Consider the following 13436-nt stretch of genomic DNA (forward strand, 5'->3'; position numbering starts at 1 on the left):
ATATTTTTAGGTATGCACAGAGCCCTCCTCTAGGTCTAGGTCGGGGTACACAAATGTGGTGCAGGTATGGTCAGTGATTTTGCGGTGATAGGTAAGACATTGACGTGAGTGGCAAAGAAGAGGCACAATGTTACGAGACTGATTTGAAAGGAGCCTTCAAAAAGGCATTTTGATGGCCCAGTATGTACAGGACATTGTGCGAGTACTAAAAGAGTCTAACAGGTGTAAGGCATGATTGTGATTTTTGAAAGCCTTAAGAAAAGGACTTAACAAATATATGCAAAAATTATGAACAAGTCAATGTAAAATCTTAAACAAGTAGTATGATATCTGATAGGACTGGAGAGTAATAGGCTCTGATGTGTTTGGGAATGTGCACCAATCAGATTCATTGATCAATGGAATCTTAGTAGAATCTTAGTGTTAGAAGAAACCTTGGAAGGCTGTTAGTCTAGTTTCTCACTCATTGCTGTAATTTTTTTACTGTGGCCCTGACGAATAGTTATGAGGCCTGTACACCAGTATTTCCTAGCATGAGTCACTCTCTTACAAGGCTACTTGTTCTTCTGTTGTCTAGTTCATCCTTGTATTGACTCCAAATTTTCCTCCACATGATTTCCTCTATAAAATTGAATTCTTTTCTACATAGAAATCCTTTAAATATTTGAAGTTATATCTTAATTTAAAAATTATTTTTAGTATTTTTATCATGGAAACTTTCAAATAAGAGCAGAGAGAATAGTAGGGGACTATAGGTAACCATAACATACTGTACATTTCAGAGTACTAGAAGAAAAGATTGTGAAAGTTTTACCATAAATGATGTTTGAGGAGGTAGATATATTTAACCTGATTTAAATGTTACATAGTGTATACATGCATCAACTGTACTACAAAGCAATAGTAACAAAAACAGCATGGTACTGGTACCAAAACAGGCAGGTGGACCAATGGTATAGAATAGAGGACACAGAAACCAATCCACAAAATTACAATCATCTTATATTCGATAAAGGGGTAAAAGCATGCAATGGAGGAAGGATAGCATCTTCAACAAATGGTGCTGGGAAAACTGGAAATCCATATGCAACAAAATGAAACTGAATCCCCTCCTCTCGTCATGCACAAAAGTTAACTCAAAATGGATCAAGGAGCTTAATATCAAATCAGAGACTCTGCATCTGATAGAAGAAAAAGTTGGCTCCGATCTACATATTGTGGGGTTGGGCTCCAAATTCCTTAATAGGACACCCATATCACAAGAGTTAAAAACAAGAATCAACAAATGGGACTTACTTAAACTAAAAAGTTTTTTCTCAGCAAGAGAAACAATAAGAGAGGTAAACAGGGAGCCCTCATCATGGGAACAAATTTTTACTCCTCACACTTCAGATAGAGCCCTAATATCCAGAGTATACAAAGAACTCAAAAAATTAAACAATAAGAAAACAAATAACCCAATCAACAAATGGGCCAAAGACCTGAACAGACACTTCTCAGAAGAGGACATACAATCAATCAACAAGTACATGGAAAAATGCTCACCATCTCTAGCAGTCAGAGAAATGCAAATCAAAACCACCCTAAGATACCATCTCACTCCAATAAGATTGGCAGCCATTATGAAGTCAAACAACAACAAGTGCTGGCGAGGATGTGGGGAAAAGGGTACTCTTGTACATTGCTCGTGGGACTGCAAATTGGTGCGGCCAATATGGAAAGCAGTATGGAGATTTCTGGGAAAGCTGGGAATGGAACCACCATTTGACCCAGCTATTGCCCTTCTCGGACTATTCCCTGAAGACCTTAAAAGAGTGTACTACAGGGATACTGCCACATCGATGTTCATAGCAGCACAATTCAAAATAGCTAGATTGTGGAACCAACTTTGATGCCCTTCAATAGATGAATGGATAAAAATAAATGTGGCATTTATACACAATGGAGTACTATGCAGCACTAAGAAATGACAAAAATCATTGAATTTGCAGGGAAATGGATGGCATTAGAGCAGATTATGCTAAGTGAAGCTAGCCAACCCCTAAAAAACAAATGCCAAATGTCTTCTTTGATATAATGAGAGCAACTAAGAACAGAGCAGGGAGGAAGAACAGGAGGAAAAGATTAACATTAAACAGAGTCATGAGGTTGGAGGGAAAGGGAGAGAAAAGGGAAATTGCATGGAAATGGAAGGAGACCCTCATTGTTATACAAAATTACATATAAGAGGTTGTGAGGGGAATGGGAAAAAAATAAGAAGAGAAATGAATTACAGTAGATGGGGTAGAGAGAGAAGATGGGAGGGGAGGGGAGGGGGGATAGTAGAGGATAGGAAATGTAGCAGAATACAACAGTTACTATTATGGCATTATGTAAAAATGTGGATGTGTAACCGATGTGATTCTGCAATCTTTGTAATGTTTTGAATAACCAATAAAAAAAAAAATAAAAAAACCTGTAAATCTGCAGATCCAAGATATTAAATGGAACTAGAGTACAAAAAGCATGAATAAAGCTATATCAAGGTATATTATATCATAAATAAATTGCTCAAAACCAGTGATAAAGAGCAATCTTAGCAGTTAGAGAACACTTTTATGTAGAAAAGAACTAAGGATGACATCAGATTTCTTGTCAGAAATTAGGCATAAGAGAATATAGTGGAGTGATACCTTTAATATATTTGAAGAGCAATAATGTTGGCCAATAATATCATGCCCTGTGAAATATCTTTCTAAAATGAAGACTTGTACTGACATACAAGCTGAAAGAATTCACCCTACACTTGCACCATACAGCAGATGGAAATAATGGAAAAAGGAGTAAAGAGCACTGAAAATGGTGACTGTGTGTATAAATATTCAAAATAATTTTTCTTATTTGAACATTTTAAAAAGTCATTGACTGTTTAAACACAAATATCAGTGTAGTATGGGACTTAGAAAACATGTAAAGTAAAATACATGACAACAGTATAAATCTCAGAAGGGTAGTAACTATTGTAACATTCTTATTGAATATGTGAAGTACTATAGTATCATCTGAAGGTAGATTGTGACAAATTAAAGATGTATATTCTAAACCCTGAAGCACTAAGATTAGAAAACAGAGATATAGCTTAATAAGCCAATAGAGGAGTCACTAAAAATACTGATAGTGGTATTTCTGCAAAAGAAGACAGAAAGAAAAGAAAAAGAACAGAAGGAACAAATAGAAGATTATATTAAGCTTACACCTATGCACAGCAGTAATCCTATTAAGTGGAAAGTATCTAAATACATCAGTTAAAAACAGAGATTGTCATATTGCCTAAAGAAGCAAGACCCAAATAGAGGTCTATGGGAATAACACTGTAAATAGAAAGACACAGAGAAGTCAAAATTAAAATGATTGAGAAAGGTATCTCATGTTAAAAACTAGTCAAGGAAATCTGGAGTAGCTACATTAAACCAAATGAGGTTGTGGGGCAAAAAATATATCATCAGGACTAAAGAAAGTTATTTCCTAATGATAAAGGAGTCAGTCAAGATTATATAATAAACCTAAGTGCTTGTACTTTTAATATTAGACCTTCAAAATACATGAAGTATAAAAATTGATAGAATTAAGAGGAAAATGATGAATATAGGATTACATTTAGAGATTTCAATATCCTCTCCTCAGCAATTGGCAGAAAACGAAAAATAAAAGTAAGGTTGTAGAAAGTATGAATGACATAATCAATCCATCCATTTGAAATTAATTGACATTTATAGAAAACGCCCAAAGAGATGAATACCTATTCTTCTTAGTGCACTTGTAACATTTACCAAGATAAACCATATTCTTGATCTTAAAAAAAAAATTATCAGTAAATATAAAAGTATTCAAAGACAGGCAAAGCTTATTTTCTGAACACAATAAAATGAGAAATCAATAATGGAAAATTCCCAAATATTTGGAAACTTAAGTGCCAGGCTGATATATATATATATATATATATATATATATATATATATATATATATATATATATGTAGATGAACACACAGTACATTTATTTTCATGTGGTGCTGGGGATCGAATCCAGTGCCTCACACATGTGAGGCAAGCACTTTAACACTGAGCTACAACCTTAGCCCCCACTGCTAAATAATTTTTGAGTCAAATAAATCAGAGAAGAAATTCATATTTTGAGTTGAATAAAACTGAAAACAACATATCCATTTGTGCAATGTCACTAAAGCGTTATTGGAAAATTTATAGCACTACCAGGCCCAGATAGCTTTATTAAAAAAGAAGTCTCCAGTCATTGACTTTAGTTCCTACTATGAGAAACTTGAGAAGGAAAAATAAGTTAATCTCTAAGTAAGCAAGAAAAAAAAGATATAATAAAGACCATAAGTCAGTGAAATTTTAAAAAAGGAAAATAAGAGAAAATCCATGAAACCCACAGCTAGTTCTTTAAGATGAATAAAATTGATCAACATCTAGCAAGGGAAATAAAAGAGGAGACACAGATTACCAATATCCAAAATCAGAGAAGGGATATAACTACAGATTCCACAGATACTAGACTGATAATGGGGATATTATGAACAGTTTATGTCAATTAACTTGACAATTTAGTTGAAATGAAGAAATTCCATTTAAGCCACCAGTTGCAAAAGTTGACTCAAAAAAAACAGACCTCTTCATAAACCTTGTTGACTATTAAAGAAATTGAAGGTATAGGTAAAGACCTTTCTACAAAGAAAAAAAAAAATAAGACACAGATAGCTTTATTGGCGATCCAATTAAACCTGTAAGGAAGAAATGATACTAATTCCTAATAGTATTAGTAATACTAAACCCTTGTAGAATATTAAAGCAAGGAAATATTTCTCTTATGAAGCCAGTGTTATCACTACACTAAACCAAGACAAAGATATAACAAGAAAAGAAAACCACAGACCTCTCACGGGATCTCCAATGAACCTGTACAGTAATTCTAAACAAAAATTTAAGTCAAATACAACAATATGTAAAAGGAAAATACATCATAGACTAAAACTAGACTGATGATGGGGATTTATGTCAAGAATCCAAAATTTATTTAACATTTGAAAATCAATGAAATTTACCACATTGATGTACCTAAAAGCACAATCTTTGTGTTCAGCTCAAGAGATACAAAACAAGCATTTAAAAAATATAGCAGAGGGCTGGGGATGTGGCTCAAGTGGTAGCGTGCTCGCCTGGCATGCGTGCTGCCCGGGTTCGATTCTCAGCACCACGTACAAAGATGCTGTGTCTGCCAAATACTAAAAAATAAATATTAAAAAATTCTCTCTCTCTCTCTCTCCCCCTCTCTCTCTCACTCTTTAAAAAAAAATATAGCAGAGGTGGAAAATGTTGGGGAGTAATATTGGCCAAATTATATTGTTATTTTGTGTGCATGTACAAGTAGGTGACAATAAATCCCATCGACATGTAAAAAAAAAAAAAAAAAACAGCCCTGATTATTATTATTAAAATTTTTTTAGATGTTGATTGATTTTATTTTATTCACTTATTTATATGCGGTGCTGAGAATCGAACCCATTGCCTCACACATGCTAGGCAAGTGCTCTACTACTGAGTATCAACCCCAGCCCCTCAGCATTGATTATTGATGTAGAAAAAACAAACAACAAACTAGGAATAGAAGGGAGCTTAAAACATCCTCTGAAAAAAATGCAGCTAACCTCATACTTAATGATTGATAATTGAATACTTTTCCCCAAGATCAGAAACCAAACAGAGATGTCTACTCACATTACATCTATTCAGCATTGTACTGGGGTGCAGTAAGGAAATAGCTAGTATACTAAGGCAAGAAAAAGAAATAAAATGGACTCAGATTGGAAAGGAAGAAATAAAATTCTCTTTATTTTCAGATAACATGAACATATATAGATAAAATCTGGTATGATCTAGAAAAAAGCTATTGTAAAGTTTACATCTAAAAGCAATTATATTTTCTATATATTAACAAGGAATAATTAGAAATTGAAATTTTAAAGATTTCCATGTACAATAGAATAAAAATATGAAGTATTTAAACATAAACATGGCAAAAACTAAAATGTATATATTAAAAACTATAAAATATTGCTGATAGAAATTAAAGAGAACCTAAATGGAAAGAGATACCTAATTTATGAGTCAGAAGACTAAGGTTTCCATTCATCCCAGTTTAATCACCAGAGTCAACATTATTCCAATCAAAATCCCAGCAGAGTTTTGTAGAAAATGACAAGCTGATTGCAACAGACCTAGAATACGTAGCTTCAAGACTTAAGCTAGGGCTGGGGATGTAGCTCAGTGGTAGAGCACTTGCCTAGCATATGCAAGTTCATGTGTTCAATCCCTAGTACCATACAAAGAGGGAAAAAGAAAAAAAAAAATTATTCTAAAGCTACAGTAATTAGGATCGCAGACAAAACATTGGAACAGAGCCAAGAATTCAGAGATAGATACACATATATATGGCAACAGTCATTGACAAAGATGGAAAGACAAGTAGAGAATGGAAAGTTTTTTCAGCAAATGGTACTGAAATTACTGCATATTTATACGCAAAATATTGATCCATGCCTTGCATTAGACACCTGAATTAACTCACAGACTTAAATATTAAACTCAAAACTACAAAACCTCTAGGAAAAAAATAAGAGAAAAATTTTTGTTGAACTTAGGTTCGGCAAAGATTTCTTAAATTTGACAACAAAAGCATTAAAAAGGATTTGACAATTTGGGATTCATCAAACTAAAACCTCTGTAATTCAAAATACACTTTGAAGTGAATGAAATACACAAAACACAAGATGGAAGGAAATTAGTGGAAAGCATTTATCTGATAAAAGACTTGCATCACGAATATATGAAGAACTCTTAGAACTCATTAGAAAGAAAAAATATAGTCCTGTAAAATAACACTTAATCAAAGAAGATAAACATATAGTAAATAAACACATTAAAAATGCTTGACATAATTATCAGGGAAATGCAATTTTAAAGCATAAGAGTTACCACTACTCACTTATTAAGTAGCTAATATTAAAGATAATTGTGCTGAGTGGTTGGAGAAGAGATGGAGGAACTGGATGGGTACACAGCTGGTGGGGATATAAAGAGGTAGAATCACCTTCTTAAAAAGGTAAACATACACCAGTCATATCCAACCATTCTTTTCCAAGTTATATAGTAATAGAAGGAATTTTATATCAGTGTTCTTGGCTATTTTAGTTGTAAAAGCCCCAAACTGGAAAAAAATCCAAATGTCTATCAATAGATGATAGACAAATTGTGGTACGTACATATAATGAAATGCTACTCAGCAATAAAAATAGATGATAGATTAACTGATGTAGATGAATCTCAAATTATGCTGAATAAGAGAAGCCATAGAAAATACAATATATTATCCCATACACATAAAACTTGAGGAATACAAAGCAATCTATTAAGAAAGACATTTTGCTGGAGGAGTGGGAATGTGGGGGGCAAGAAGGAAGGGTGACAAAGGGCAGAATTTCCTAGAGAATGATAATATTTTTGGAAGTAAAGGATGTGTATATTATCTTGATTATAATGGTGATTTCATAATTTCATGTTTATCAAATTTATCAAATTACACACTTTAAATACATGCAATTTATTGCATGTCAATTTTACCACAAAGCTATAAGAAATATATTCATCTTTTTTCACTTTCTAAGATACAAATAGTGTTCTATAAATACTTTTCTCTACTTCATTTTAAAAAAATGTATTCTGGAAACCAGCTCTTAGCAGTATTTAAAATTATTTTCTTTCTTCTTTGGTTTATTCAACAACTTTTATTGATGACGGTTGTTTCAGCCTTTTGTGACTATCTTGTGTTATTATAATTAATGCTTGAATAACATAGTTTTGTAAATACAAGTTTTAAACATTTGTTCTTGTATTCCCAGTATATTTAGAAGTTAGGGCTGGGGGACTATAGCTCCGCAGTAGAGCACTTGCCCTAGGTACCCTTCCCAGCACTGAAAAAGTAAAAAAAAAAAAAAAAAAAAAAAAAGTGGGATTGTTGAGTTAATAGGTAAATATATAAGCAGTTTTGGGAGATGTTGCCAAATCTCATCCATAAGGGTTGTATCATTTTGTATACTTATCAGCAGTGTCTGAGAATTTGTATTCCCCCACATTCTCTCACCTACTGAGTATGTTGTCAAACATTTGGATCTTGCCAATGCAAGTGAGAAATGGTATCTTGGTGTGGTTTAATTTGTATTTTGTTCATTATGAGCTAAGCAGAACATGTTTCCATATGTTATAGCTATTTGCATTTCTTTTCCTGAGATCTGTTTATTTCTTCAGCCCATTTTTGTATAGGTTTGCTGGCCATTTTATTTATAATGTTCTTTATATTTCAGGAACATGATTCTTTGGACAATAATATGTTGCAAATATTTTTTCTCAGGTTGTCACTGTCAAACTGCATGGGTGTGTGTGTGTGTGTGTGTGTGTGTGTGTGTGTGTGTGTGTAGCAGGTTTATATACAGCCAGGAAAGATTTTTTCAATGAGGCAGGTTTTGACCACTCATAATACATAGAAAATTTCACCCAATATTTTCTAGTACTTGTTTATTTTCTATTTTTACATTCAGGTTTCTTATCCATTTGTAGTTTATCTTTTGAATAATTAGAGAAAAATCCAATTTTATAATTTTCCATGTGGTATTTGCAAACGCTACTTATTAGAAAGTCTATTTTCCCCAGACTAACTTTTATTGTACCCCAAATGTCCAGTGCAGTTGGCTATATTTCTGGAGTCTCTATTCTGTCCTACAAACTCTATGTATTCTTGGGCTTGGACGAGGGTACATGATTTGATTATATAGTCTGCCCTCCCTGTACCCTTCATTGCTCTTCTTTTTCAGTGCTTTCCTGCTTATTCTTGTTCTTTTGAATTGACTATATTCAACTTGACGAGAGATTTTTAAAGATTCACATATGTTCATTCCCTCCCCAAGTTAAACGTCCCCAGTTTCTTCAATTTTTAGCACATGCTTTTCGGGCTATTCATGATTCTGTTCTTTCCCACAAGTCATGCATCCTTAAAATGTGGTATCCAGAAATGAAGCCACCGGCATGGGGTGTTAATGACATGATTCCTTAGGGTAAGGCTTTTTAAAAAGAGTGTCATCCACAAGTGGATAAAGTAACATAGGACTGGAGTGAGTAGGGAAGGAAAGCCCAGTCCGAGCAGTAGTCCTTTAGAAGGGAGCAGGAGAAGCATCTCTTCTTCTGTCTGCACTTTTGGGGCAGGTACCTGGTGTCTCCACACGTTGAAAACAGGGTTTTGTTCTGGGAAGGGCTGGGAGGCCTGTTTTTCTCCTTTTTTCTAGTCTCTGCGTATAATCCCCTTCTTCTAGTTCCCTGGCTTCCTCCAAGGCCTTCTAAATTGCGGGTGAGCCTCTTTCCTCCTGGAGTCCTTTCATTTGGACTCTTCCGCTGGGCTCTCCTCACGCTGTCCCCCGCTGGGCTCCGCAGTTGGTTCTTCCCGCTCCCTCCCTCCCCTTGGCATCCTGGGTCTGCTCACTGCAGTCCGCCCAGCGGCTTCCTCTGATGACGCATTTTATGTGCTTTGGGCAGAAAGCGCCTGCGGTGGAGGAAGGCAAAGTTCACTTCCACTACCCGCCCCCTGAGCTGGGTCCTCCCGAAGTAGGAAATGTTGAAAGAGAGGGTCCTGTGCTGTTCTGCAGGGAAGCGTCGCTTCCGCTCAGCTGTCCCTACTCCATGGACTCAGTACCTGCCACTGTGCCTTCTGTCACTACTTCCCCGGGGGACCCGGAGCTCCTGGGACCCCTGTCCGTGCTCTATGCAGCCCTCATAGCCAAGCTACTGGAGGTGACGGTCCCATTCCCAGGGAGGGACCCCAACTCTGGCAGGCGGGTGGCTGAGTTCTGGAGGTGTGGGTGCACTGACTGTCGTGGCGACGGAGAAATGGAGTGTGTCAGGCCCAAGGCAGGCAGGACATGACTGTATTGTTAAGCGAGGCCGGTGAGAGTGTACTTGAGCTTTCCCCACTTGCACTTTTTTTTTTTGACGAAATAGAGGTGACAACCTCATGTTATGTTCCGAAATGCAGCCAACAATCGAAACAGCTAACGTTACTACAGGTCTTTTCCCTAAGGAGACTGCTGGGGAATTGGGCTCAAATGACAGTTATCTCGTATTACCTGTAGAGGGCGGTGAAAACAGGAAAGAGTAGGCAGGTGTTTAATGCACTGCCTTTGAGCAACCATTTAAAATTAGGCTTTGAATTTTATAGAAGGATGTTAAATTCAGAGAAGTTTATCTAAGCCAGTTCTCAAGAGTTGTCTGAAATTACATGTCACTTATCTGTTTATATAAGAGTGGAATGGAAGAGTGGAATGGAAGTAAGATTTAAAATCTTATACGTATATCATCATTGTTTTTATTTGTTGCCATAAAATTAATTAGTTCTTTTATATATTTAAGTTTTTGTCTTAAATGAATTTTTTAAATTTTAAAAAACAGGTTGTCTAAGAGAAAAGAATGATCCAGAGGGATTCTAGCCAGGTGTTAGACAATGTGATGATATAGGGCCTGTTACAAACTGGAAATGTATGCTCAATTTAAAGTATTTAGATTCAGGCTGGGGTTGTGGTTCAGTGGTAGAGCGCTTGCCTAGCATGCATGAGGCACAGGGTTAGGGTTAGGGTTAGGGTTACGGTTAGGTTTAGAGTTATGGTCAGGGTTAGGGTTAGGGTTAGGGGTTCGATCCTTAGCACCATTTAAAAACAAAATAATGTGTCCACCTGAAATTAAAGATACATAAATAAATTTTTAAAAAAGTTTTTAGATTCATTATACTTGAAAACACTGCAAGTGAACAAAAAATATGAGACTGCCAGTATCCTCTCTCTTGAAGAAGCTATTGGAAAATATTGAGGAGGTGGATTTCTGATGAGGAGGTTGGTTTAGAATTGCCATGATTCTTTGTGACTGTTTTGTTATAAATTTAAGGTTTCCCATTTCTTCTAATTTGTGTTTCAGCTGTTTACTACATTGCCTGATGAGTATCAACCTGGGCCTAATTTTTATGGACTACCATGGGAGCCTATAGTTTTCACTGTTTTCTTTGGATTGGTATCCTTTGTCATTTTCTTTTGGAGAACTGTTCTTGTTGTGAGTAAATTAACTTACTTATACCTTAGCACATAAGCACAAGGATTATTTTATATAGTCACTGCCCCCCCCCTTTTTTCCTTTTCAATTGCTAAAACACAAATTACTGGTTTAAGTCAAACTAACCTTATAAAATAATTTAGTGTGGGTGCAGTTGGTAGAACTGGTAATTCTTACAGCCATCCTGACCAGTAGTTTCATATGTATCAGAAGTCTTAAAAGTGGGATAAAAGATGGGATAGGTTAGATAAATATCATTTTATGTAGCATATATGTCTAGTAATCTATATTAAAGAAATAACTATGCTTTGAAGATTTTGGCAATGTTTTTCAGTGGAACAGTGTATTAGATTGAAGACTTAGCACAACATAATTCATTTAGGGGTTATTGTATGTTCGCTTAATGGAATAGTAGGCAGATTTATCTATTTCAAAGCTTTGAGGTACAGAAAATGCTCACAATTAAATGTGAAGTGGAAAAAAAAGCAGAAACTAAGATTTAAATGTTGATGAACTGTATGTTAATATAAACACATATAAACAGGGGGAAATGCTACAAAGAAATACAGTAAAATGAGAAAAAGGAGATGAGATAATTTTTCCAGTCTTTTATATATATTTTTCCCAGATTTTATGATTTGATCATATGTTCAGAAAATACCTTTTTTTTGGAAGTATAGATTATGTGTTGTCCAAAAATCCATTAAATGTTTTGTTCATTAAGTCTTTTTTTTCTGAGCAGAATTAGTCTATCTCTGTGTATGTGTGTATATATATGTATAAGTGTATATAAATACGCTTATACATACTTATGTTTGTACTGTAGGTCATTCTGTTTCATAGTTATTTAACATAATAGGAAGAAAATATTTTAGGTAAATGGACTTTGCATATGAAAAGCCTAATAGTTAAAGAGGCCAAAAGCATTGGATAGAAATCTTTTCAAATCTGAGTGTTCTTTTTCTGATTTCTTAATTATATCAGGCATATCATTGTTAAGATAAGTTTCCTCTCCTCGTACAATTGAGTGTTAAATCTCTTAAAAAGTATTCCCTTCTTAAATAGAAGAATCGTTTGCCTGGATTCCTGTGAGGAATTTTCTAATCTCATTGAACTTTTTCTCAGCTAAAAGGAAAAAGGAAATAGAAGGATAAAGAGAAGGGAAAAACATGAAAACACTTTATATTTCTTTCTTGTTTCTTTCATTTCAAGAACCCCGGTATCTGTTTCTCTTTTCACTAGGTTATGTGGGATCTGGTTCCTAGCTGTTGCTCCTCAGTTTCAGCATTTGACTTTGAAGCTTTAGTCTCTTCCTTAGATGACTGCTTTTATGCTACTTCCCATTTTCCTCTGTTGTCATTTTGAGTAAAAGGTTTGCAAGGCTATGACATTACAAAAATGCCATTTCTTTCTGTGTTGGAGTTTTCTGAATGCAATTTCCTATTATGAAGATCCCATGGATGATCCCTGGACACATCTGAGTATCCCATCACCATTTATAGCATTTGAAAGGACAAGTATATGCAAAGTTACAAAGAAATTTAGTGATGTTTTTTAAAAATTTCTGCTTAGGTTTTATTATCAGGCAGTTTATTCCTGTCTTTAGGAAATGATTGTTTTTGTCCTTTCCAGAATATGTTAATTGTCATTTCTCTTGTTGCTTGTGCATTTTCTTCTAGCAGTCTTCCCTTTCAGATTTCTTGCTATATATTTAGTGGTTTGTAGAAATAAGATGATGTAGCCTCTTAGTTTCTAAATTCAGCCAATAGCCAAATTTAAATTGGAGTTCTAAGATGTTTTCTGGTGAGTGAAAGTGGCATATCTTAGTACAAAGATTATGCCTTTAATATTGTTTCCTTTTGAATAGTCATTCTTTCTAGACTTTACCCTGGTTATTTAGAATTCTCAAGTAAATGATTTTGAGTACACACACACACACACACACATCTTTACTGTGAAATAAGGTACATATCTTAGTGTTTTTATGTCAGAGCCTATTTATGAAATATCACTACCAATTAAATTTAAAATGCTTGTTAACCTTTACTTATTTTTAATTCTATAAATTTATTATCCTGAACCAGAATGTTATTAAATTGTCACTTGGTTATGATTCTGACTGTTGTTTTAGGAATGCTGTTTCTATTGAGCAGATGTTTGACATCAAATTTAATCTTTTTTCCTCTCTTCCAGGTAAAAGATAGAGTATATCAAGGTAAATTTTTAGGTTTTTTAAAC

General features: G+C 34.7%; 1 protein-coding gene across 1 annotated transcript in view; it reads left to right on the top strand.

The window, feature by feature from the left end:
* The window catches only part of LOC143387293 (transport and Golgi organization protein 1 homolog), a 46556-nt gene that overhangs the window by 16526 nt on the left and 16594 nt on the right, over positions 1 to 13436 (top strand). The window contains exons 7-8 of the mRNA XM_076841817.1: positions 11067 to 11198; positions 13392 to 13413. Of these exons, the coding sequence (XP_076697932.1) occupies positions 11067 to 11198; positions 13392 to 13413 (154 nt within the window). The remainder of the gene's footprint in view (positions 1 to 11066; positions 11199 to 13391; positions 13414 to 13436) is intronic.

The sequence above is a fragment of the Callospermophilus lateralis genome, unplaced genomic scaffold (assembly GCF_048772815.1).
Source record: "Callospermophilus lateralis isolate mCalLat2 unplaced genomic scaffold, mCalLat2.hap1 Scaffold_127, whole genome shotgun sequence".
In the NCBI taxonomy this organism is placed as follows: domain Eukaryota; kingdom Metazoa; phylum Chordata; class Mammalia; order Rodentia; family Sciuridae; genus Callospermophilus; species Callospermophilus lateralis.